The sequence below is a fragment of the Limanda limanda genome, chromosome 2 (assembly GCF_963576545.1).
Source record: "Limanda limanda chromosome 2, fLimLim1.1, whole genome shotgun sequence".
Taxonomy (NCBI): domain Eukaryota; kingdom Metazoa; phylum Chordata; class Actinopteri; order Pleuronectiformes; family Pleuronectidae; genus Limanda; species Limanda limanda.
In genome coordinates, this window is record NC_083637.1 from 4365683 (window position 1) to 4392773 (window position 27091).

At 43.2% G+C, this 27091-nt stretch overlaps 1 protein-coding gene across 1 annotated transcript; it reads right to left on the reverse strand.

Annotated features, from left to right (window-relative positions):
• Nucleotides 1–436: 436 nt before the first annotated feature.
• Nucleotides 437–26070, reverse strand: ncf4 (neutrophil cytosolic factor 4). Its single transcript, XM_061093452.1, has 10 exons — nt 25990–26070; nt 24894–24978; nt 24650–24809; nt 18950–19020; nt 18230–18357; nt 17100–17148; nt 8913–9011; nt 4332–4483; nt 3462–3527; nt 437–980 (listed from the first exon to the last, which is right to left on the reverse strand). The coding sequence occupies exons 1-10, from the start codon at nt 26019–26021 to the stop codon at nt 773–775; spliced, it is 1050 nt and encodes a 349-aa protein (XP_060949435.1). The 5' UTR covers nt 26022–26070; the 3' UTR covers nt 437–772.
• Between the last annotated feature and the right edge of the window lie 1021 nt (nt 26071–27091).

A 27091-nucleotide genomic window follows, 5' to 3' on the forward strand; every position in this document is an offset into this window, starting at 1 on the left:
AACCAGCAAATATGAATATTTCCATTCCTGGCCTCTGTCTTAACTCTCTCCCTCTTTCTTCTCCTCTTTCTCATCTCTCCACCCACCTCTCCTCCCCCCCACTTCTCTTCTCCCAGCCCAACAGGTGGAGGTATGGATGCAGAGTCCGGTTCTGTTCGAGGTTTCCTTAGATTTTCTCTCCACCGTCGCAGAGTATTTGTCCATTGTGGAAATTGTTGAGTTTCTGTATAACATGAAAAACGTAATAATATTTGGTGGGACTCGCCACCATCTATTATAAGTGGAGAACCGTTCATCTTATCGGCTTCAGGCTCGTCATGTGTGTTGTTAAGGGACAGAGGAAGTGCAGTGTTGAATTCGGTGTGATTTGGATTTGGCAAAAAATTCTATATTATAAACTTAGAATAAACTTGAATCCACAGAATCAACATACACCGAATGTGAACAGCTTTTTATTAACAAGAGAAAAGTTTCAGTATAAAAGTAACTTCAAGCTGAGTCAGAAAACCTCTGACCTGTTTTGAAGTAATATTAATTTTTTACATATTCAATTTTTCTGTTCTCTGAGATATTTTCCTCAGGCTGAGCTGAGACGCCCGGGTTGATTCTAAAACAAGCTGCTCAGCTTCTCCAGAATAAGAACAAATCTGAAGCTTATAAAATGTGAAGAGGCCATTAAATTAGTATAAATGTGAAATGTAAAGGACGTTAACTCTCACGAAGTGTCAAACTGTTTCTCTGCCTCCAGGGATTGAACCTCAGTTCCTCTCTCTCACGCCTCTGTGTTGTAAACAGAGAGGTCAGAGGTCAAGGTCACATGCAGTTCCCATGGAAACTGATTGACAGGTCTCTTGTTGTTGACCTGCTGACCGCAGCTCTCCCTGATCATCAGCTGGACGTCCTCGTCGTCCAGGATGCGGATGAGGTCGCCCTCGGGGTCTCGGTAGTTCAGGGCGATGTCGTCCTCCTTGAAGACGTTTCTGAGGGAGACGCAGAGAAGAAAGTTCGGAAAGTTTAAACCTCAGTTTGAAAGTATGACATCACAGCTGAGATTTAAACCCGACCAATCAAACCAGGACTAGAGCTTCTCAGAGACAGAGTCCATGCAGCAGCGATCAGGGGAGGAGCCTCAGTAGCACTCAACTTATTGTGAGTCAGTCTCAGCTGTCAATCACGATGTTTCATAATGTTTTTATATCATCAAATAATGAATTAAAACTTTCTGGTTTTGCCCATGTCCCATCCACTAACATGGAGGAGGTGGTTATGACCTATACAGCAGACAATGACCAGAGGGAAACTGAGACGCTTTGGCTTCACTTTCTAGGAGCTGTCATGTCGTCCATCTTTAAATTATGGTATATTCTGGTCAGCCGAGAGGTCGAGGTGGTTGTCGAAGTTGATGATGAAGGAAAGGAACGCTGACCCAGTACTTACAAGTACAATAATGTTTATTACACAAAGTAGTGCAGGTCAAGACGAGCTCTAGAACTCGGAGATACCACCCAGGCCAAATAGTGAAGTCTGACTTGCCGGGGTCTTTATAGAGAGGTTAGTTCCGCCCATGACTTCAGGAGAATGCCGTCCCCCATGGTATTTCTGACTAAAGAAGGACATGTTTTTGTCCGAACATGAAGACACATTGGTCAAGAACATTCCTTCTGCGCCCATCCATAAGCTGGTCAGAGGTCATTCCCAAAGTCAGGGATCATTTCAAAAAGGTAGAGAACTTCTAAGATAAACATCTGGAGGACTCTCTGAGAATGTCTGAGAGTCCAGAAGGCAGGTATCATAAACGTAAGCCTGTCATTTTGTTTTGAACACACACAGCAAAATGATCTACTCTAACGAATATACAACATAATACAGTTAATGTTTGACATCGACATTAAAATAAAGTGATGCACCAAAGTTCCAGTGAAGTTACTGCTGCCACTCGGCCTCCTCGTCTTTTTATTACAGTTTTATGTCGGATCACAGTAAAAGTTAAAGTAACAAGTCCAGCAACACCTTCTCTAGAGTGACTGGAACGCTTGTGTCCAGGAAGTCGTACTAGAAAGAAATTGAGTGAGAGTTTTATGAGGGGTTTTTCTCTTTGCTTCTTCGAGGCCGAACACGATAAAGTATTAAATCTGATGAAGGACAAGCGCAGAAATATTTACTTCCTGCACCGAGCTATGAAAGGACACGGGAAGGACACAGAGATCTGAATTATCAGGTTAAAGTCACGTTCTCGGTTTAATAGTGAAATCTCCACAAAGTCCTGTATGATAAACGATGTGGTGACTATATATGATCAAATACTATAAGAACAGCAGTGTGATACGGCTAGAGACAGAATTACCATGTTTAGGTTTTTCAAATGTGATCAAATGTGGTGAGGATTATTACGAATAAGTAATAATCATAAGATGACCTTTCTAAATGAACTAGTTTTATTCCACAGTACAGTTCAGCAGCATCTGTAGTTGCTTCTCTCTTTCCTCACTGATTCTTCTCCTCTTCCTCTTTTCTTGTTTCACGATACACAACCCTCCCTCTTCTCGTCTTCTCTTCATCATCCTCCCTTTTTCTTTATCAGCATCGAGCCATTTTAAAACTCAGGACCAGGGTCTCATCCATCCTGCTCCGGGGCACAACAGGCCCGAACGCAGACAAACAATAATGAGCAGATAAGCGGTGGAAATGAACTGATTATGAATGGGGAGGACTAATCATCACAGCGCTCACCTATCTAAATTACCAGATAATGAGAGATGGAGGGAGCGGCAGAACCAAAGAGAGAAAAAGACGGAGAGGAGCAGATATGGCGGCGTAATGACCATGTGCATCCGGTGATGGCGGCGCGGGTGGGTAGGGGGGGGGCGGGGGTAGTCGGAGGTCCCACAGGAACCAATTTGATGAGAGGTGATGATTGGCAAACGGTAATTTGCAGGTTTTTTGGTGCACAACAGCTCCCGGGCGTCTACTCATCCGTGTTCTATCTGGAACGTTACTGCAACTTCACACTCAAAAAATACTCAGGCTGTGAAATACACAAAGGTCGACCGAGTTCATCGGAGCATCTCTCGAACAAATAGCTCAATTCATATCTTCAGCATCCAAGTCCAAGTAGAAATGGGTAGAAAGAGGTCAAAGGTCACCACTCAGCAATCAGTCACTTTTTCGTTGATTTGCAACAGAAGCAAGAAACTGAGGCTTTTCATTCCTCATCAAATACGTCCGTGTTGTATCCCATTAGCACATCATTTAGAAGGTGTGAGGTTGGATCCCATCATTTCCCAAGAAACTACTAAACAAGCGTCCAGAGGAATTATTAACACGTTGTTTCTCCTCATCACTGTTTCCCCACGTGAGTATAAATTTAATGAAGAGGCACGAAACACGATATTTGTCATTGCTTCATACGTGTTGAAGGAAAATCAGTGAAAGGAAGTGAAACCTGTGCTGAGGGGACGTACCTCATGCGGGACAGTAGCTCCTTGTGGGACGGCTGGATGGTGAGATCCTCCTGGACACACACGTCTCTGCACAAACACAAACACACAATCTTAAAAGATCAGTTTTAAAACGCTGAGGTTATCTCAAAGGTTCATGAAATATTCAACCCTACAGGTGTAATCACCAGAGATGAAGCAAGAGATTGGAAGTTACACAAAACAAAACGATTCCATCGACCTGTTCCCAAAGAGCTTAACTCAGAAGAAGTGTTTTCTCAGGAGGTTCATTTTAGGGAAGTTAGTATTGATTTAGTCTTTTAGCCTTAATATGACATTTTCAGCTGCTGGGATGAATTTAGCTCGAGGCAATCTTTTATTTATCTGTGAGTAAAGACCCTCAGCTTTTAAAAACTAATCCAGATTTCTGCAGGTTTCATTCTAAACCTTTTAGCATTCAGTTGAACTCACAGCCGATCATATCCATGCAAGTCTTTACTCAAACAGAATCTGTTGTTGGACTGATTGAGGCTCAACTTAATATTCAACACAATGAGTTCTGAGTTCAAGTCCGGTTGCTGGAAATATGCCGATCCAAGCAATATTCCCTGAATCTAAGACTTAAGACCAAACTCAGTGGGATGTCAGACATGTTCAATTTCAACACTACAAAACTTTCTTTTGCAAATCCATTTTTTTTTCTACTTGTCTCACCCTTAAACCAAGTTTAGTGGAAACCAGCTCAGCAGTATTTTTGCTAAATCCTGCTGACAAATAAAGAAACGGACTCACAGGGGTGAAAACATAACCTCACATACACACACACACACACACACACACACACACACACACACACACACAAACACACACACACACACACACTCCTGATCAGACCTGGTGGCGACTCCAGAGGGGGTGAGCAGGAAGCAGCGCAGGCAGCTGTAGGTGTGAGCTCCACCTTCACCTTCCGATTCACTCTCTGGGAGGGGCTTAATGATCTTCACAAAGGATTCTGGGAAAATGCCCGTCTGATTCTTCACTGTGCCCTGAAGAAAAGAAAAGAAAAGAGAAGAGGAGAGGAGAGAGTGAACGGTCGGACGGATAGAACACTGACGACCAGATGAGTGGATGATTTGAAGGAGAGAAATATGAGGATGGAGCTTCGTCTGGAGAATCGTTTTCCCCGACTAATGAACCTATTATTCAGGACGTGCTGCTGCTGCTACAAACACTCAACCCAACCGCTCAGTGTTTAAAACCCTCCAGGTGTCTATTTGCTCCAAGTCTGCACAGACACGTGCAGAGAATATCTCATGAAGCACATCTCCAGCAGTTCACTGTACAAGGAAGCATCCACCTTATCAGGATGAACGTGTGAAACATGAGGTTCGGTCCCATCGGTCCTGACACGTGTGATTCTCTCCAGGCTTCTTATTCAAGCATTTCAATGATCTCATGCTGCAACTCAAAGGCTTCACTCCTGAAGATTATTATACGAGTTACGATAAACCAGGTTATTTGTAGAGGAGCTTCCTGGAGCACTTAACAGTTAAGGGACTCTGTTGTCAGTTTTGGCTTCTTGACGAATGCATTCTGCCAAAACCAGGCAGAGTTTTGGTTAAATATGAGGTTTAAGCACTTTGAGGGTTGATAAGACTGAATAAATGCTATAAAAACACAGTGAATCCACCATTTACTACAACCATGCCATGGAAATAAAGGTACTTTATTTGTTAGATAGGAGAGTACCTTAGAGTTTACTTTATTTCAATTTGTAAGACCACTTAAAAGATTAGGGGAATGGAGATTTTTACGTTTAAGTGAACCATAGTAATATACAGACTAATACAAATCCTACCCAGTCAAGTCAAAAGATGATATTAAAGATACCTATTGTATATTTTAATAAATGTCATATAAGCTTCTTTCCTCTCCACTCACCAGTTAATCTAATTTCTGGAAGGTGGAAACATTTTGGTGATTTCTTGGTGATGTGGTTTTGGATAAATGTGACACCAGATGCAGATGAAGTTGGTTTCTCATCGGAAACTTTTGCAGCTTCTCCTGCTCACAGAGTTTTTCTACTCTTCTCTCCTTTTCTCTCCTGAAACTGATGAGATCTCTCTCTCCTTTGGTGAGTTTGAAACATTTTACCTTGCTGCACCAGTCTGCCCGTTGGATTCGTCACGCTCGCCACCCACAGCCTCTTCGTCTACTGACTAAATCAAATGCACTCAGTCAACTTTTCACGAGTTGTAAGTGTTGCATTAACCCCGCCCACCCTAAAATACTGAAAAACCCCCACAAGGGTGGAGGCAAAGTTGCCGAAAATGACCAACGAGTGTTTGCAGTGTTGCATAAGAATAAACAGATTATCATTCTCCTCCGTGGTGATTTCTAGGATCTGTATCGAGAGAAGCCAGGGGCAGGATAAGTGCATCCTCCTCCTCCTCCACTCGCTCCCTTGCTCCCACCACAGCTTCCACCTCCTCTCTCTCTCTCTCTCTCTCTCTCTGTCTCCCACTCACCCACTCCCGGCTTCTCATCACTCCATCTCAACACCTCACACATTTTCATTAAACACGTTTCCTGACCTTCTTCTTTACGTACGATGTGACAACGCAGGTTTTCTACGACAAATGTGTTCCTTGCATCGAGTTTTCACGTCGGGCAGCTAATTAAAAATGTCCCACATCCCATTTTTGGACGGCAGCGACTTCCACGTGACACACGCAGTGTGGAATCAGGTCATTTTGTTCATTAAGTAATTGTTCCTGCGAAGGAAAGTGGAGCAGGGCACCTCCACCACACCAGTGACTGTTCTGGTCTGTTGCTATGTGGAGATGACACAAATTCTAATCTCTCTTTCAAAGTGTCATTAAAATGTAATAAGCAAGAGCCGGGCTGCAGGAAATTAACCAGGAGAGCATCACTGGAGATGTAGTTGGATCACATGTTCCAGTTCATCTCTCAGAGACCAAATAGAGTTGAGGTCAAGTCTCTCTTCAGGCCAGTCGAGTACTTCTACTTCAAACTAAAAAAGAATCCTTCTCTTATGACCCAACAAGTACAAATAAAGGAGCAGATATCTTCCAAAAAATTGTTTGCAACTAAATTAACGGGTATACGCAGGTTTTTTCAAACGCTTGTAAACACGCCATTCAAAAATCGTTCGACTTCCTTCCCAATAGAAGGAGTTTGCTCTTTTTTCTTCTTCTTTCTCTCCTGGAAGTCATACTCAATGTCCAGATACAACAGAAACTGAGTTGTCTCACGTCGCTGTTGTTCTGCCTCGTCTCATCAAGTTTTGCACGATACAAAGAAAAGGTAATGCTGTTGTGCATTTGTCTTTACACAAACAAAGATCTATTCACACCCACATTCACCTCTAACGCCCGATTAACCCAACCTGGAGAGAAAACCCACAGGAGAATATAACTCCACAAAGAAGTGGCCGAACCAGGACTCGAACCAGGAGCCCGATGAGGGGACCATGCTAACTGTAGGAGCCAAATTAACCTTTATGTTATCTTTCTTTATTAGCCATGCATGTGTGTGTGTGTGTGTGTGTGTGTGTGTGTATGAGTGACACTGTGTCTGTAGGTGTTTCTACCCCACCTTAAGGACACCTGAACTGAACCTGAGAGGCGGAGGGTGGAGCCAAGGGGAAAGGCTTAAGGAGCCAGCCATGAGAGCATCTGGGCGTGGCTGAGCAAGGCAACACTCTTTTGACCGTGTTTTGTGACGTTCGATGTGCTCTACGAGAGTCTCTTTAGTTTAATGCATTTTAGTTTGTTTCAAGCAAATTGTAATGGTCAAAGGGACCAACTGGACAAACCTCTAGTCCTCATCTTTTATACAAGCTTCAGGATCAAACCGAGCTCAGCCACCAGTAGTAGTTAAGTAGAAATTGCTGCTACACTAACCACTGCACAACATCTTGGTACAGACACAAATGTGTGAACGCATCTTTATCTGCAAATATCTTCCAGTTGTGTGTTCACGACTTGCTGTGATATATTTAGTTCTGTGCTGCAAACTAAAAAAGAATCCTTCTCTTATGACCCAACAAGTACAAATAAAGGAGCAGATATCTTCCAAAAAATTGTTTGCAACTAAATTAACGGGTATACGCAGGTTTTTTCAAACGCTTGTAAACACGCCGTTCAAAAATCGACGTCGAACTTCCTTCCCAATAGAAGGAGTTTGCTCTTTATTCTTCTTCTTTCTCTCCTGTAAGTCATTCTCAATGTCCCAAATACAACAGAAACTGAGTTGTCTCACGTCGATGTCTTTCTGCCTCGTCTCATCAAGTTTTGCACGATACAAAGAAAAGGTAATGCTGTTGTGCATTTGTCTTTACACAAACAAAGATCTATTCACACCCACATTCACCTCTAACGCCTCGATTAACCCAACCTGGAGAGAAAACCCACAGGAGCATATAACTCCACAAAGAAGTGGCCGAACCAGGACTCGAACCAGGAGCCCGATGAGGGGACCATGCTAACTGTAGGAGCCAAATTAACCTTTATGTTATCTTTCTTTATTAGCCATGCATGTGTGTGTGTGTGTGTGTGTGTGTGTGTGTATGAGTGACACTGTGTCTGTAGGTGTTTTTACCCCACCTAAAGGACACCTGAACTGAACCTGAGAGGCGGAGGGTGGAGCCAAGGGGAAAGGCTTAAGGAGCCAGCCACGAGAGCATCTGGGCGTGGCTGAGCAAGGCAACACTTTTTTGACCGTGTTTTGTGACGTTCGATGTGCTCTACGAGAGTCTCTTTAGTTTAATGTATTTTAGTTTGTTTCAAGCGAATTGTAATCCATCTTTAAACAATAAATGGTCAAAGGGACCAACTGGACAAACCTCTAGTCCTCATCTTTTATACAAGCTTCAGGATCAAACCGAGCTCAGCCACCAGTAGTAGTTAAGTAGAAATTGCTGCTACACTAACCACTGCACAACATCTCGGTACAGACACAAATGTGTGAACGCATCTTTATCTGCAAACATCTTCCAGTTGTGTGTTCACGACTTGCTGTGATATATTTAGTTCTGTGCTGCAGCTTCTTGCAGACGAGCGAGACGACAAGATCACAGCCACACGAATGCAGAATCAAAGTTTGCTTTTCATAATGTTCGTTCCATCTCATCCTCTCGTCTTTCACCCCATCATCTCCCCTTTTTCCCCCCTCTCTTCAGCCCTAACATCATCTCCTTCCTGTCTTTGCCTCCATCACTTTCCTCCTCCACTCTTTCATCTCTTTCCTTCCCTCCACCACCCTGAACAAGATTCCTCCCTCTCTTTCCATTTTTACTCTCGTGCCTCCTCTCCCCCGCCACCTCTTCAATATCTCTCCCATCCCTCCCTCTCCCTCTCCATCCATCTTTCACCGCGATCCACTCTCCCACTCTTTCTCTCCTCCCTCCCTCCCTCCCTCTCCCACTCTCGCTCCCTCTCTCTCAGCTCTTACCTCCAGCCAGTCGGCGTTGACTCGTCGCAGCAGGAAGATCACCTCTCCCCTCTTCAGGTTCAACTCCGACTTGTCATTGCCGCGAAAGTCAAACATCGCCTGGAAGACACACACACACACACACACACACACACACACACACACACACGCATAAAAGTCAGTGAGAGGAGAGAGAGAAGAGAGCAGAGCGACGGACACACTCAACCCAGAGAGAGAAGAGACGGTGAGAGCAGACAGGTAAGACTTTACACACTTTTTACTGGTGGAGAATAACGTGATGTAACAGTAAGTGAAGAACGGAGAGAGGAAGAAGGGACGTTTCATAAGAAATGATGAATGCAAAAAAAGATGACTGATGCACAAAGGAGAGATGTTTGGTGTAGAAGGTGAAGAAGGTATCTGTGTCTTCATATATGACAGTATTTTATGTTATTGCTATATCCAGGTGTGTGATGATCCATGTGCATGAGGTGAAGCTGCAACTATTGATGACTTTCATTATCTGAGGATTGATTTGAGATTTTTGAAACTTCTGAAAAAGTGACACGTGACAAAGTCCGAGGTCCAGTTCTTCGTTTTTCCAATTCCATTCACGTGACAGTGAGAAAAAGAAAAAATGATTCCTCACGTGTGTGAAGCTGAAACCTGTGAAAGTTTCTCATTGGTTGATTGATAGATGATTTAAATGGAGAAACATTTGCATATATGAATTGCGTTTTTAGTTTCTGTGTGAAATACATGCGTACAACTGGAAGTATGATGAATGTGGTACTATTTGTGTGTACATCTAAGAGTGTGTGTGTGTGAGAGAGAGAGAGAGCGAGAGAGAGAGAGAGAGAGAGAGAGAGAGAGAGAGAGAGAGAGAGAGAGAGAGAGAGAGATATTAGACACAAAAGTATGAGCCATTTTCTAAAGTGATGAAGAGGAGATGCCCTCCTCCAAAGCAAATGTGTGTGGGTGTGCGTGTGTTTGTGTGTGTGTGTGTGTGTGTGTGTGTGTGTGTGTGTGTGTGTGTGTGTGTGTGTGTGTGAGGCAGGGAGAGAGAGAGAGTAGAGAGAGAGGGAGAGAGAGAGAGAGAGAGAGAGAGAGAGAGAGAGAGAGAGAAAGAGAGAGAGAGAGATATTAGGCACAAAAGTATGAGCCATTTTCTAAAGTGATGAAGAGGCAAATGTGTGTGTGTGTGTGTGTGTGTGTGTGTGTGTGTGTGTGTGTGTGTGTGTGTGTGTGTGTGTGTGTGTGTGTGTGTGTGTGTGTGTGTGTGTGTGTGTGTGTGTGTGTGTGTGTGTGTGTGTGTGTGTGTGTGAGATGCTCAACAGTCCTGGTTATCATTAGTGTGTCGGGTATAAAAAAATCTGCCAGATTTTTAATTAGCATTCATGTCAATAGGGTCGTTAAGGATGCTGTAAACCAAATCGTGTTCTCCTGCAGAGACACAACGATGATGAAGTGGCACGAGAACATGTGTGCAGGAGAGAGAGAGAAACATAAAGTGTGTGTGGGGGGGGGCTCACGAGAGACGGTAAAATTGGAAGAGCGTTGGAGCTGTGGAGACGAAATGGGAGCCCAAAAAAAGAGAAAAAGAACGAGGAGCGGTTAAAGCAGTGGGAGGGAGGTGAAGATGAGGGGGAGGAGGAGGAGGAGAAAAGGAAAGTAAAAGTTGAACAGAGGTGCAGAGAGAGAGAGAGAGAGAGAGTCTGTGGGATACAGCAATCCTCCCAGGACAGAGTGAGAGTGAGGGAGTGAGAAGGAACCTCTGCTTTCCTCTGGAAGAAGAGTTACACTAAAGCATTACTCAATTTAAAATATTGATTATTTAGCTGGTGATCCCATGATTTTAGCTGTAGCGCCACCATGTGGTTGACTTTAGTATGCACAAACCTCCACCAAGACCAAACAGCCAACTTGAGTTCAACCAGGCTGCAGATGAACATGTTGTAAATTAATGATTACACATTTAACAAACATGTTCAAGCATGGACAAGTGTCTGTAGGTGAATGGCGGACTGCATGCACAAGTGTGTGTGTGTGTGTTTGGGTGAATGTGTGTGTGTGTGAGTGTGTGTGTGTGAAGAAGAAAATGAGACAGAGGCAAGTGGCAGATTAATGAAGCTGGGGAGTGAGGGAGTCGGCTGGATTAACAATCCACTGAGATTACCCTGACCCCGACGACAAACACACACACACACACACACACACACACACACACACACACACACACACACACACACACACACACACACACACACACTCACTCACACACACACACACACAGGGTTTGAATTCATGGCTGTTATTTTTAAATGCATCCTTGCAGAAGATGTTTCATAATCACGCTGACACGCCGCTGGCTGTAATTTATAGATGATGTGAAAATGTGTTACCGGGGCGATAAGATACTATCTCCAACAAAAACACCAAATATGATGTGACAAAGCAATCCCTCCTTTCTCTAAACCTCCCTCCATCGCTCCCTCTCTCGCTCCAGCTCCTCACCATCATAATTCCACCTCCTTATACCCGTCCTTGTCTTTTTACATTTGTCTCTGAAGCATCTGTTTCTATTTTTCAATTTACTGTTTTATTTTTAGCAGTTCAGCCTGTTAATAAAACCAGAAACTGAATTTGTTATTTAAAAAGCTGCATAAAAAAGCAATCCCTTCATTGAATCCAATTTCTTTCAGCCTTTGCTCACGAAAAAGTGAAAAGGTGATAAACAGACAAAAACCCTTTTAAACCAGGATGAGCCATTTTGTGTGTTAAGCTGCTTTCACACATTTCCAGAGTTTCCTTTTCACATATGAAGCAGCAGGAGATTTTCCAGGTCAGACTTGTCATCAGCCTTTATCACCACAGATCTCGTATCTAAGAATCTTTCCACGTCTTTGTCAGCTCTTGTTCATCCGGAGATCTTTGTTTTCTTCCACTTTCAAGTCAACGATCAACGATAGTCGAACGATCTAGACATTTTACTTGGGATCTGGCAGGAAAATGTCCAGAACAGCTGACTCGGACATTTACGTTACCAAATACAGCTTCTCCGCAAAAGTTCAGGAAAGTATCCAGACTTCATAACTCAAGATACCAGATACACGGCAACATCACCACGACCCTATGAACCAAAGACAAGGGGCTCGATTCACTATTTCCTACACGCAGTAGTACGAATAGACCAGAATGCATTGCAGCCACAGATAGCTTCTCTTCTTCCTATTGCAGCTCAGTGTTGATGAGCCCTGGGTGCCCGAGGAGGAGCAGATCTCTAAATGTAGCCGTCCAACCCCTGGGTTCACGCAGCCACAGGAGCAATCATCTGGTACAATTAGACTCCGGCCGACCCCGCCTTAATGAGCTTGTTAAACCTGCAGCTCATTAGTCAACAGGGAGGAGGAGATGAGAGGTGAGGGTTTTCTTTTCTCTCTCTCTCTCTCTCTTTCTCTCCCTGACGTTCGATAACAGTGTCATATTTTAAGCAGCTGGCCCAGTTCCTCGAAAGCCCGGAGAGAAGGATCACAGTTCACAGATGGATCTGAGAATGAGAACAAGCTGAGGTCGTGAACCTCGGCGTGGGTCACTACTGCTCCTTCTCAGCCGTCACGCTACACGACAACAGGATGGATCTGGGCTGTAGCAAAAAAAAAATCTAATTAAAACGTCCCCGACTTCTTACTGTACGAGTGTTTGTGGCTCACCTTTACTTACTGTACTTTGCATTTGTAAAAGATCCTGACCGCCTGACAGAGTCCTAAATTAACTCTCATTCTGAAAATAACTGGCTGTCATGTCGCTGGATGCTCCACTTTTTTTCATAGAGCTAAATCTGTCCGTCTCCTGCTCGGTGATTGACAGGTGGCAGTGGGTTTAATGGCTTCAGCTGGAAAACACCTGCTGCTGCTGGAAACACTGAACCATGTGATGAGCTGCAACACTTTGAGAAAAAGGAAGCTACACAACATCGTACAAGTGCAGAGTTGGGTGATTTATATTTGTGTATTTCACTGTGACACTGCTTTTACGTTAAAGTTCTACAGAGTGAATCTCATACACTCATGAAATCTGCTGACGAAGCAGCTTCATTGATTTAAAACGTACGATATGTGAATGTGGTCAGTAGGGGTCTCACAATCGTAATCAAAACTAAATACGTTTGACATTGTGAAGCAGCATGGGATTTTTACATCGGAGTTTTCCCGTTTTTTCGTCGTCGTACATTGTTTCCCCCGATTTGAAGTTATCACAATATCGCAATATAACTTCGGCCACTGGGGGCTCTCAATCAAAACAATAACAATCTATCTAGCTTGATGTTATGCAGCAAACGATAATGATTAATCATGATCCATCACAAGTGACCAATACAAACAGTAGAAGGTGAAAACAGCCGATCGGCTAACTGGCTAGCATGGTGGTTTTCCTTCATCGTACATAGTGGATATTACGCAATTAAAAGGCGTTTCTCTGGGTTTGAACATTGTTGGAAGTACACGATATCTTTACATTTTTAAATTCAATGTTAAAGCTCTTATCTTAAACATATCCACAGACCTAAACTGTTAATAATCGGTGCCATGACTCTGCTGGTCTCATATATTCTTCTCAGCTTCCGTATTAACCTTCCTGAATCTGTGGTTATTGCAACAATGAACCTTCTACTGCATCATTTCACTTCTTTACACACGTTCAAGTGGATATTTGGATTCTGAGGTTGTATCTCTTCCAATAGAGAAGGACAAAGTGTACTTTACCTTCATTTAATCTTCTTTTCTTTATCTTGGAAAGGTCTTTATCTAAAATAGGATCTAATTTATGCTTCAATGCCTCTCACTGCAAAAGAGAAAGAGCTGAGCCTCAGTCGACTACCAGCCCTCTGCATTTTAATTTCTAATTTGATGAGCTTTTGTGCATTTATTTTCACCTCTCTGACTCTTTTCTCTCCTTCAAGCTGTTTCTGAGAGAGATGATCTCATTGTCCCGTCCCAACGTGATACCTGGACCGGTAACGTTATTTAACCTGGTTGTTGTTTGGCCTACAGCTCAGGTTAAACCCTTTGAAAACAAGTTCATACAGAGAATATATGCCAGTTAACTTTATTTATTGACGATCAGAACTGAAAAACAACAGAATAAATAAATCTAAGTATACTCATAACAAGTATTTCCTTCGAACTGCTTGAATCTTAAGACTTTCATAACGTACACGTCGACGTTTTACTTGCAGCTTGAATTATCACCCAATTGCTGACATCTTACTTCGGTCTGGGTAACTCGACAAAACCGTTATTATTCTTCTCTGCTCTAAAAACTGGACTCGCCAGTGGCAATCCAGTGGCACGGCTGTTTAAGAGAAGAAGAAGAAGTGATTTCTTGGAAAAGTGCAGTTTTATCTGGGTGAAACTAATAAAGTTCTTTAAAGACGTATGGGATCAGTGCAAAGATTCACGCACACGCTGATGCTTGACCTGTTGTCTTCTTCTGTTTCAGAGGCGTTTCTGATGCTAGGATCGGTATCGCAGTGTTTCCCATTAACCATATAGACTGTAGTGGTCTCATAATGAACCAAAACACTTCTAATAATATCATAAGACATCTCTAACTTGCTGTTGGGCCACCACATGCTGGTGCTGTGGTCCATAATGTTGTTACCATCCCTGCAGACAGTCAGACCTCATATTTCAGCTGCAGCTCTGGTATCCAATGCAGTTCTTTCTCTCTTCAGTCTAGCTACCTGTCACTCGGAATCTGATATGCGTGAGAGATTGTTCTCCGTGCATGTGCACATTCAGCCCATCTTACCGCCATAGATTGAATTCATTCTTTAAGAAACATCAGTATCTGAGCATATCCTGTTTGCTCCTGCCTCTTTGTCTTTCCTGCCCCACTTTACAGATCAGACCAACTACCCCTCAGGCGCAGGCATCATTAAAAGCTTCTGCTAACCAACAGCACCCTTCCCATTGACCTTGTTGGAAACCGATAGCGCCAAAGTCAACAATTACTCATCGCAGGCTGCGGGGTTGAGCCTGAGCTGATACTGAGTGGAGTGGAATGAAGTGTTGCTCAGTGTAAACACCGACGCTTGCACCAGCTCGTCTGTGACAAACACCGGCGCCCTCCTGCGATCCATCAGGCTGCGGCCGGCCACTGATCAGCGAGTGGACGGACTTTTGCAGCCACTTCCCTGCACAGCGGGTCACACACACAAACACACACACACACACACACACACACACACACACACACACACACACACACACACACACACACACACAAACGCACAGAGGAGCGCTCATTTTCCCTCTGAGAAGGAGAGAGGGAGCTAAAATAAATGTTGAGTAGGCTGGTAGGTCTGGTGGAGGAGAGAGCAGCGATGTTTTACATCTGTGTGGGAGGGAGGGGAGGCAAGGGGGGGGGGGGGCGGAGTGGAATGGAGTTGCTGCTACGAGTTTGGCAAAAAGACCAGTGAAGTGTGCAGTGAGGGATTCAGTGTGTTTGTGTGTCTGTGTGCGCAGCTGGATGCAGGTTTGTGGAGAGAGCATGGTTAGGAGAAGTTTGGTAATGGGGCTAAAGCACACAGGAGCTGCAGAAACACACACTCACAGACACACACAGACACACACACACACACACCACCTGCAGATAACAACTCACAGCTTGTTCTGGCTTTAAACATAACCACCGATAAAACTAGACAAATGTGCATCACACACAAACATTTGAATTCCTGTCAATTGCATAACCAATTATTTTACTAATTTCAACCATTCTCTCATAGAAATCTACTTGATTTAACTACTTTCTAGAAAATGTAATAGTTTAAAAAAGATTTTAGTGCACTGCGTAAAGGTTTAAATACTCTGCATACAAATACTGCTGCACTGACAGATTTATTTCACCTGTGTAAACGATACGAGACGAGCACATATTTGAATAGGGTGTCATTAGTGAGCAGAAACTCCACCTGTCAGTTCAGAGCCGGGATGATTGACACATAGTGCACGAAACGACACGGAGCTTATGAATATTTCCAGAAGCATCCGCCCCTTTTTAGAAATACACTTAAAATAAACTATGCAACAAACATGCACATAAAACGTAAACACTAAACAAGCTGCAGAATCCAATGAAACAGTAGCATCGACATCATTACTCCCACACACACATTATTACACACACACTACAAATGTAACTGCATTGATTCCATTTTAAAAATAGGCCTTTGTGGAGCGTGTGCATGCTCGTGTTCTTCTATCTCTGTGAGGACCCCCGTGAGTCGCAGGCCTTAAGGAGGTTTATAGGATGCATCGTGTCAACAAGAGTAGAAACCATCGCACTTAGAATAAAAGGCTTCTTTAACTTTAACTTTCAGGTCATTAAAACTTTGACCCCTTGACCTCGACACACAGCAGCTACACACTGACGCACAACTTTCTGCAACGCCTGCAGGATATAAACTGTTCTTTTTCACCTCTCTATATAAGGGCGTTTAGGTGCAGAGTGTGAACGGAATAAAAATTAGAGGATGTGAAGAAGAGGAGGAGGAGGAGGAGGAGGAGGAGGAGGAGGAGGAGGAGGAGGAGGAGGAGGAGGAGGAGGAGGAGGAGGAGGAGGAGGAGGAGGAGGAGGAGGAGGAGGAGGAGGAGGAGAGATGGATGAGAGATGGTCACAACCTTGAAAAGAGACGGATGGAGGGGAGAGGAAAAAGGAAAGAAGAGGACACTTAAGGGTTGTTTGAAACGAAAAGGGGGATGAAGGGGGAGAGAGGGTAAAGCGGGGGGGGGGGCGGCTAATAAGAGAGGAGAGAAGGATGCAGGAATAAAAAGAGGATGTGAAGCGAGGCCGGAACTTTTGATGAGGTCAACGGAGTCACAGGCAAGAAGGAGGAGAAGAAGTTTGGTACAAGACTTTTAAACTCCGTCCTTATTGATTTGTCACATCAGTCAATAGATTCGGTGTGTGTGTGTGTGTGTGTGTGTGTGTGTGTGTGTGTGTGTGTGTGTGTGTGTGTGTTTGTGTGTGTGTGTGTATGTGTGTGTGTTTGTGTGTGTTGACAGGATCATACGGTATTTCTCGGGGTGATGTGGTGCATTGTGCGTGGTTGTTAGACTGAGGAGTTGTTGCTCTGTGGGTGGCCATGGAGACCGTTACCAAAGCAACAACAACAAGAAAGAAGGATTAAGCACACATAGATACCTCTGCCCTCGGGGAGGAGAAGAGGTCCATCTTGGGTTTGACTGTTTTACTAAAAGATAAAACAGAGAAGACACGAGTCAGTGACATGAACGTCGTCAATAACAGAATCCATTATCTCTTAAATAATAATAATTACAATAATAAGAAACTTGATCTGAAGAGCACATTTCCTTTTTAATGTGTCTGAACCGAACAATCTCCTGCTGTGTTCCTCACGTGTGAAAGACAAACTGATCACAGTGTTTTATTTTGCCTCCAACTCCTCACAGAAGGATGTGTTGAACTACAGTTGTGTGTTTTGTATGCACGCCATCGCCATCCATCACAACCATCTCCCGGCGACTCTGATATTAAAAAGCGAAGTGATTCAATAATTCATTCATTAAAAAGAGAAACTCAATAACCGCGTCGCCACCACGAGGTAATTAGAATGAAAACAGGTGAGGTGTATGAACGGAAATTCAATATACAACTTGGATCACTTTGTAACGAGTGCGACAAATGAGAATAAAACTCTCAATCGCAGGAAATTACAGTAACGATATCTTGCCACACGCAGGTGGTTTCCAGGGCGATGAGGGAATCGAACGTGTGGCAACACAGAAAAAGAGGAAACATCGCACTTCCTCGTGTTGTCCGTCTAAACGAAGGCAGGTCAGGTGTAAGAGCAGAGGAAGTAACCAGAGTGTGGCTTTGCATCACTTCCTGTTGAGAGAATCCCCCCCTTCACCACATCGCCTGTAACCTGACCACAGGGGGATGAGCCAATCAGAGGCAGGAACGGTCGTTATAGAAGAGGAAGTAGAGAATAGCAAAAGGTCATAGAAGCCAAATGGAGCGCAGTTCTAAATTCATGTATATTTTCTCTATTGCTTCCTCGCGACTTATATTATTTTAGGTGAGGAGGAGACAGTCGAGGCGGCGTCATTTTGTTATATATGAATATTAAAAGAAGGAGGAGTCTCCCAGGGACGCCCAAGAGTTTGAATAAAGATTCACGAGGATGGAACTGGTTGTTTTAACCTCTAAATAGATCAGGAACTCATTGATGATTGGTTCTAAGGGAGTTCAGCCTCACGACCCTGTTTCATCTTGTCAGCAGGGCGTGCTGTGGAGGGGGCGGGGCTTACATTCTGCGGGTCGGTGGTCGCAGGCGCCTCAGGGCCAGAGGCTGATGTTTACTGTCCCGGTCGGTCTGGTAGAAGAACATCCGGAGAGCGTCTCCCAGCAGGAACCATGTCGGCAGGCCCAGCAGCCCCTGGGACAAGAGGAGAGGGGGGGTGGGGTTAAGATGAAGGGAAGAAGACGTGTGATGAAGTAGAGATGGAGAAAAGAGCGTGGAAGGAGTGTATGAGAAGAGAGAGAGAGAGAGAAAGACACGAAGCGAGAGTGATTACAAGTGCAAGGCGAGAGGAGGCGAGGGAGCGTGGCAAAGTAGAAACCACGTAGGTTGCCGGGAGAAGAAGTGAGTGAGTGAGTGAGTGGGAGAGAGAGAGAGAGAGAGAGAGAGAGAGAGAGAGAGAGAGAGAGAGAGAGAGAGAGAAACCTGATTTGTGTTTTTAGCGATGCAACATGTCAAAAGTCGCACAACTACAGTCAGTGAGCCGTGATGTGGGCACAGGGCAGAGAGAGAGAGAGAGAGAGAGAGAGAGAGAGAGAGAGAGAGAGAGAGAGAGAGAGAGAGAGAGAGAAGCAGCTCCGCCTCCGCGTTGAGCTGCAGCTGCACAACCACGGCTGAAACATCCGAGTCAGCGCTCATCCACCTACGGCTTCGCTCAGCCCACCGAGTTGTAGAGGAGGCCGGCTCCTCCTTCCTCTGCAGCATGAACACTCACAGGAGGAGTAAATACCTTCATGTACGTGTTGAGCTCAGGGATCCGGCTCTCGGCGATCTCCTGCTTCGCGCCCATGAAGACTTTTCCTGAAGAGAAATATGGAAAGAGAGAATAAAAACAACACACAGGGTCACACACACACACAAACATGAGTCATAAGCACGGCTGAGATCACACACTTCACATGAACAGATGTTTTTTTGTGTGTCGTGGTTCAGTGGAAGAACGAGAAACGTAAAGACGCCCTGAAGTACATTCCTTTAGTTGATTGACAGTTCAAGCTCAGCGATGTGACAACAAATACAGTAATCAACACGTCTGCTGATGAGAAGGTGAAGAATCCTAAGCAAGTTCTCATGAGGAGGAGGAGGAAGAATCCACAGAGCGACACTGAAAACTTTAAAACTCCACAGGTCACCTTCAGATCCAAAACCTTGTTTCAAAGATTGTTGTTGTCCAATGTTACTAATTTTAATTTATTCAGCCTTTGTCATTTTCCAGAGTTTACGTGTAGTTTTCAACTTGTTTTTAGTTCATAAAGTCAAATCTGTCAAAACACACAGATTCAGTCTTTCCAAACAATAGAAAAGTGTAATTATAAGAAGTTATTGTAAAAAGATGGAAGACAAAGTGAAACCCTGATCGCCCCCTGGAGGCTGGCTGCAGTGTAGGTCATCCATCCCACTTCCTCAATCTTAGTGGATGGGACATGGACCAAACTATAACTCAAAGATGGTTTCTGTCATGTTACTTATAGTTCTTATCCCACTGGTGTTTGTTCATGTGCTAACTTCTCCACTAGGTTTGGTTTTGTCACGATTAACGAATGAGACTGACTCCAGATGTTATCGGCTGCAAAATGCACAAGATGACAATTTCTGTATAAGGGCGAGAAAGAGGAGGATGTGTCTCTTTTTAAAACCATAGTTTGGATACTATTATATTTTGACTGATGAATCCTAAAGAAATTAAATCTCATTCGGTTGTATTTTTTAAGTAGACCTCCATGAAAGCTTAGTATGTTTCTTGTATTTTATACAAACTAATCTGGCGTCTACACATTCACGCATCTGGGCCTGGTGTTAGTTCCCTGATGTTAGTTCCCTGGTGTTAGTTCCCTGGTGTTAGTTCCCTTGTGTTAAAATCCATCACAGCACCATCTGGAGTTATTGGCATTTTGAAAAACATCTTTTCCTGAAACCTGTCGACCTCCAAGTCCAGTCGGAAATTAAGAAGCACAAAGTCCAAACGCTCTGAATCGGCCCCGTCCCACAAATCATCCGAGTCCATCCAGCGCCGATGTTAAATCAGATTTAGCACAGTCTTAATGACCCCCCCCCCCCCCCCCCCCCTTACAATATGCAGCTCTCGCTCTCCTCCCATCAGTTTCTCTCATCTCACTCACTCTTCAGCTCGATAACTCACTCAACCACTCGGAGACAGAAATTCACCCATTCACTCTCTCTCCTTATGAAACCTTCACTTCCCATCATCTCCCCCTCCCCCCCCGAGCCTCGATGGATGAACGTCCCTTTGACCTTGGATCTATCACACGCCTGGTTCTATTCCTGTTTTCTATTGTAGGACGTGTGATGGATCTGGTCCAGGCAATATTCAGGTGACTCATAAATAAAAAGACAGAGAAATAGATAAAGCAAAATCTGAAAGAAGGATATTCTCTCTATTAGGTGTTTCTCATTAATCAAAAAATATACTTTCTTTTTTCTGCTCCCACCCGACACGTCTGTCTTTCCCCCTTTTCATTCTGATGAGATCTGGCAGCGCAATTAAACTCATCATATCTAATATTATCCAGAAAACTCCTAAGCGGCAGATACTAAATCAGAGTTTGTGGCAAAATAGAACTTTCCTGATACAGCGAGAGACGATGAGGGACACAGAGTGAAATCCAATGAGCACCTTCCTGTTAATTTCACAATAAAAGACAGGTGACTGCATATATAACGTGTGACTTAAGAGTAAGATCAATCTCTGTAATAAAATAAACTATTTTATACACTACACATGTAACAGTGGTGATTATAACAGAGTTCCTGCAGGTTGCAATAACTTTTTAAGAAATAATGAATGAAATTTAAGATTTATGTCAAGTATAACTGATATAAAGGGATATCAGAGTCAGAATTATCTTTATTTATCTTTATTATTACACGTCCCAGTAGTTAAATATAAGGTGAAGTAGCTCAATAGACATAAAAAACTATGCACGCTGCAAAATGTCAATAAAAATATCAGAATAAGTGTTGAATGAACGTCAACTTGATTAAGAATTAAACATATTTAATCCATTTACAACTTTTTAAGGCCTAATATTCAGAGAAAGTGTAAATTGGGATTAATATATGAAATACGTGATAGTGAAGTAACATAAATTGGAGGATTTCCTGTAAATATATATTGGTATTCTATATATTTATTTAGTTATATAACCTTTGAATAAAGGTTATTTCATGTATTGATGCGGACAAGCAGCCTCATTCTCTAACAGGCATTTCACATTTCATCTTGACCTTCACTTCAAAAGCATTTTTGCAAATTCTGCAACTCTCTCTCTACATGTCAAATCCTCCGCTGAGCTCAGGTTGAAGCACCTGCCAAGAATGTGACTCATTGGAAATCTTTACCCTGATGCAGAGCAGATAAAGCTGAGAAGGAGGCAGAGACGTGCAGGACGGGTCGGGAGCAGAGAGAAGAGGTCAGGGGACAGCAGGAGCCTTGTTTGATCGGATCCTCAGTTCACCACAGGTGCAGCGGGAAGATAAGAGCAACGAAGCTGATGTGAAACTCGAGAACTCACAAGATCGGCTTTGTTGTCTCCTGGGTCCGACGTGCGGTAGATGAATAAGTTCCTATCTCGCATGTCATAAAATGAAGAGATGAAAGAAATTCCTTGTTGGGATCTGTTTCACGGAAATCGGTTTATTACTTCTTTGTGAGATCTTGCTCACAAACGCACAAACCAACCAACAATCCGACAAAGAGGCTGAATAACAGAGATATTCAGACTTCAGGAAACCAGCAGGTTTACAGATGCTCACCCACACACACACACACACACACCTCATCACGCCCTAGCCTCCCGTTCAGAGCCTTCAGGCCCTTTATTGGTGCAGAGGCTGGTTTCCAGGCTCTGATAATCCAACCTGACGGCGGCTCCTGGACAGACGGACTCTCGGGGAAACAAGAAGCTGAAGAATAAATCCAGAGCCGCCGAGCAGACGAGCACAAACACACGGCCGACGCCTGAATATCGTCAAGTGACAATCTCGTATCATCTGTAGTGACTTGATCCTATTTCGAATGGAAAATCAAGACTGAAGAAGGACTCAAACTAAAACTGAGACAATGTAAGAATCCACTTCGCTGATAAACTGTCGCACAATGACTGGATTGATCATGTGAAGGGAATTAACGGCTGGATTCTGGTCTGATGTCTGCAGCCCCCCTGTCTGTTTGAGTTTTAAATGGGACCTTCAGCCTCTGACTGGTTGTTCCACTCAGCGACTGGTTCTAATTTAAAGTTCCTGTTTGCTTGTGGCTAGAGACGCGTCCTCCCACCTCTTAATCTTCTTCAGCAGCAGCTCACTTGCACGGGCCAATGACTTTTACTCCCTTGACCGACCCTTGTATTTCTTCATTCTGTCACTTTCTGATTCACTTTTCTCTCTTCATGCAGCTCATCTCCTTGTCATCCTGCTGCTTTATGCTGCATCGATGTTCCCCATAAAACATATTTCAGCTTTTGAAATAGTTTATTGTTCTGGATTTTCTACAAATCATGGTTTTCTCTTTAGTGAAAAAAGGCACCGTTGACTATAAATTCCCTTATGGTTCAATCTGTAGAGATTCTGCAGGTCGACACTTCATCGGAAAATGAATCGACCCAGAGTGGAATCATAAGTCAAAAGTTTTTTTCTAAAAAGGTTTGGCAATATAGAGAAGAAGAGAGATAAAGGTTCGCTGAGGTTAACAGAGGGAAGTTTGCACATTTGTTGAGATGTGAACACTAACTCATCAAACTTATTAAATTCGATTTGATTAATATTCCGATGCACCTTCAGATTGATGATATCTCAGCCTTTCGATCTCAAGCTTCACATTACGATGCAGAAACATGAGCCTGAAACAAGCCGTCACTTTTCCCCTGTGGCTGGAACAGAGCTGGATTCATGGAGGAGAGAGTCTGAACCCAAATTGGGTGAAATTGTAATCGGATCTGTGACGAGCTGCGACAGTAATTATATGATTAAACTTATTTCAACTACTACTAATATGTTTTGGGATTATCAAGCACATCCATCACATCTAAATCCTGTGAAAACTCAGACACAAAACAGGAGGGAAGAGGATTCATGATCAACTCTACGTCCAACACAGTGGATTTACTATTACGTGAAATACGTTCAGATGGGTTTCAGTTCTTCTGCCCGGGGGAGAACAGCTGTCACCACTCACCCGGTCGGTTCCTCTCCGTGTGCACGAAGCGGAGCGGAGGGAGTTTGCATTCGATGGTGAAAGTTAAACACAGATTCGGCAGAAACGCTGCAGAAAAAACAACAGGTTTCACTCTGCAGTCAATCAGCAGCTGATTCTCCACGAGATCACTGTGACACCACAGAGGAGTCGCTCACATCTACAGACTCTAAACTAAATAACAACGTTTTCAATCAAGGATCTAAATGATCAATGCAATGGAGCTATTATTATCATTATTATTTTTAATGTATAAAAACAGCTTTATTGGAATTTCCTGGACTTGTGAGCCAGTTGAGTCACTTTCATCAGAATCAGATCAAACCACAGAGTTCAGGCCGATCTGGCTCAACGTTGTGCAAGTGTGTTGCTTCATGTCGGCCGGGGACAAATTAAATAAGAACAGGAAGTGTGCTGGCGTGCTCCTGATTGGTCGAAACAGAGCATGATGCAATCCCATCACCTTGGTGATACGTTACAATACAACCTCAGAATCCAAACACAGCCACATCTGACATTTTAAAGCCAGAGACTATAAATAAAGATGGGTGACTCATCTCCACTGCCTACTACTGTGCAATATGAAGCAAAAATATCTTAGATGCAGATGCAGGCGCCACCATCGAGCACCAGAGGCCATCGGGGGACAGAGCTTCGGTATCGAGGTCCCACTGTCAATGCTTATTAGCTATACTGCAGCCAGCCACCAGGAGGCGATAGAGGCCCATTGGCTTCACTTTCAGGGAGGTGTCATGCCATCCATCTTTATTTAACCATGTCTAAAACACAAAGACACTCTGCTCATAGTAGAATCCAATCAGAGTTGTCGATTTTCACTTATGTCAAGACTTTTAGAGCAAATATTTATCTTTATGTTATAATTAGTTTAAAACTCTGAAGCCTCGGGCACATGTCATGTTGCTAGGAGACTAAAAACGTTTGAAATCGGAGACTGAGTTCACACACAGATTTCCTGTCAGATCTGAAAGGACAGAATCCAGAATCACACATCACGATGGAGAACTCCTCTTTGAACCGTGTGTTCAAGGATCAAAAACATGTACAGTATTCGAGCAATGTGAAACCAGACACCGGGTTGAATATTGAGACGTGTGTGAGTGTGTGTAGGTGAATGTGTGTGTGTGTGTGTGTGTGTGTGTGTGTGTGTGTGTGTGTGTGTGTGTGTGTGTGTGTGCAGTCGTCAGCTGGACACACACTCACCTGGGATAGACGGCAGGATGCATTTGTTGGCAGCAGGTTTCTCGGGGTCTTCAAGCGAGTATCTGGCCTCCAGCACCTGGTGCAGGTTGAAAAACTCTCGGTATCTCCTGTAGATCAGATACTTGCTTCCTCCTTTCGTCTTCACCTCAATCACAAATCTCTGGAAGACGACAAAGAGGCGGAAATGAGAATTACACTCGTGCCCAACACTCCGGTAGAAGTTTGTGGTTGATTCCTGACTCACAAAGTAGTCGATGAAGCCTTTCTTCTCCTCGATATCAGCGATGGTGGCGCTGATGGGGACGTTGTCCGGCAGCTGGTCGAAGTCACTGAGGAACACAAACATACAATGGTTGTATTTTTTTTACAATTGTTCATAAAATACAAACTTTAATCAGTTAAAATACTTTGAGAAGGATTTGCACCACTGGCTCTGTTTTATGTCTAAATGTTCCGATATAGTTTAGTTTAGTTATAAGTGTTTATTCTACTGTAGCTGCTGTAATACACACATTTATCCAATAGGGATCAAAAAAGAGTTATACTAGGATAAGCTTCTCTTAACTTTGACCATTTTAAGTCCTCAGCAAGAAATCTGGGGGTAAAACTGGAGCTTTCGAACCTCAACATTAAGAAAGTTGAGCTATAGTGTTTTTTATTATTTAGAAAACAAGGTTCAATCTTTTATCTCCTGAGAACTCACTCATATCCTTGTTTCCTCTCATCTCGACCATTGTCTCTCCTTTTATACCGGTCTTACTCAGAAGTGTCCTTGCACTGGCTGCCTGTTTCAGAATCGATTTTAAAAGTCTCTTATTTATTTTTAAATCCAGACCTTTTATCTTACAGCCAGGACACAGCCTGAGATCTTCTGGTCAAGTGTTTTCCCCAATTCTGAAGTCTAAAGACTGAAAACCAGATGAGATGGAGTCTTTTATATGAAGAGATTAAACGAGCAGAAGTTTATCCAACTTCTTAAAATAAAATATATACATATATCTTTACTTTTATTATTTGTATCTGTGTTATTATACATTTTTATTAAGTCTGAGTGTATATGAATTTAATATTATGTGTTGTTAAGCACTTTTTGACTTTTTGGCCCCCATTGCTCTACAAATAGTTATTATTATTATTTAATAAATAAATGTAGGCTGCAAATTGTGTTTATCCGTGCATTTGTTGGACAGACAACATTTTTAAATGAGAAGCAGCAAAAACAACCATCAAACTTTTGTTGAAAGCAGCTTCCCTAAAGTTTTTACAAAAGAGTGCAGAAGAAACTAAGGTAAAAGTCCTCGTTCACCAGTGAACCAGAGAATCCAGTGCATCCCACTCACCTCTCGTCCCGGAGATGCTGCGGCAGAGGCATCCTGGAACCTGCAGCTAGGACTCCTCACAACAAACTGTGGAGCTCGGGCTGTGTGTGTGGAGAGACGCGGCTGTTAGACACTGAAACTTGAAAAGCTGCAGAACAGAAGCAACGCAGAGGAAACGAGCAGCAGGAAGAGAGAGCTCCAGAATAAGAGCAGAGGAAGCAGAGAGAGCACATGACCCCTGAGGCTGGGAGGGAACAATGTAGATGTAAGACATGTTAGATAATAGATGATAGCAGGGTTAAGATAAGATAAGATGAGATAAGATATCCGTTATTAGTCCCACAAAGGGGAAATGTGCAGTGTTACAGCAGCAAGAGTCCAAATAGGCATCAATAAGTAATAATAAGTCAAATGCAATACTTAAGGGTCAGGAATATAACAAATATTAAAAAATATGAACGGAATTAAACTAATATGAACCAGTCAAAAAAATGTAAAACATTTGGTTCCCATCCTGTGTTGCAGAGTGGATTTTAAATAAATTTTAAATAGATGGAGGACATGACATCTCATTAAGTGTTATGATCGCCCCCTGGTGGCCGGCTGCAGATTTGGTCATAAACCCAGTTTGTACAATATTTGAGAAAATGGACCAAAGTAAAAAGTAAAAGTACACATTATATCAATACTTCTTTAAGAGAGTTTCTGTCATATTCATGCATGACTCCAGCGTCTTGTTCCACCTGTTCTACCTTCCACCAGGTGAGAGTTCACTCTCTGCCGTCACACAAAGCATCAGCTGCAAGTTGCATAATTTACTGATTCATTTCTGTCAGAGTCATCATTTTATAACACAGACATATTTGACACGTGCAGGAAAGAAAAAACAGTGACGAGCATGTGACGTCCCTGGTGGACGGGTGTGGTTGAGACAGAGACACACTTCCCTTTGTTAATAATCTAATGCAACAAGGAGCATTTACTTAAGCTAATGATAATAAATCAAAAGTTAAATGAGCTAAACAACAAAACAAAATGAGAAATACTCTGATAGGGAAAAGAGACAGGGCGGATTGTGCTGCCTTGTCTGTATGACACAACCCGAGGAACACAGCCACACACA

Coding starts and splice junctions, on each gene's coding strand:
- ncf4 (XM_061093452.1), bottom strand. CDS start 26,021: ATGCCTCTGCCGCAGCATCTCCGGGACGAGAG. Junction 4,484..8,912: donor TCAACGCCGACTGGCTGGAG/GTAAGAGCTGAG, acceptor TCTTTTCTTCAG/GGCACAGTGAAGAATCAGAC. Junction 981..3,461: donor GAGCTACTGTCCCGCATGAG/GTACGTCCCCTC, acceptor CGTCTCCCTCAG/AAACGTCTTCAAGGAGGACG.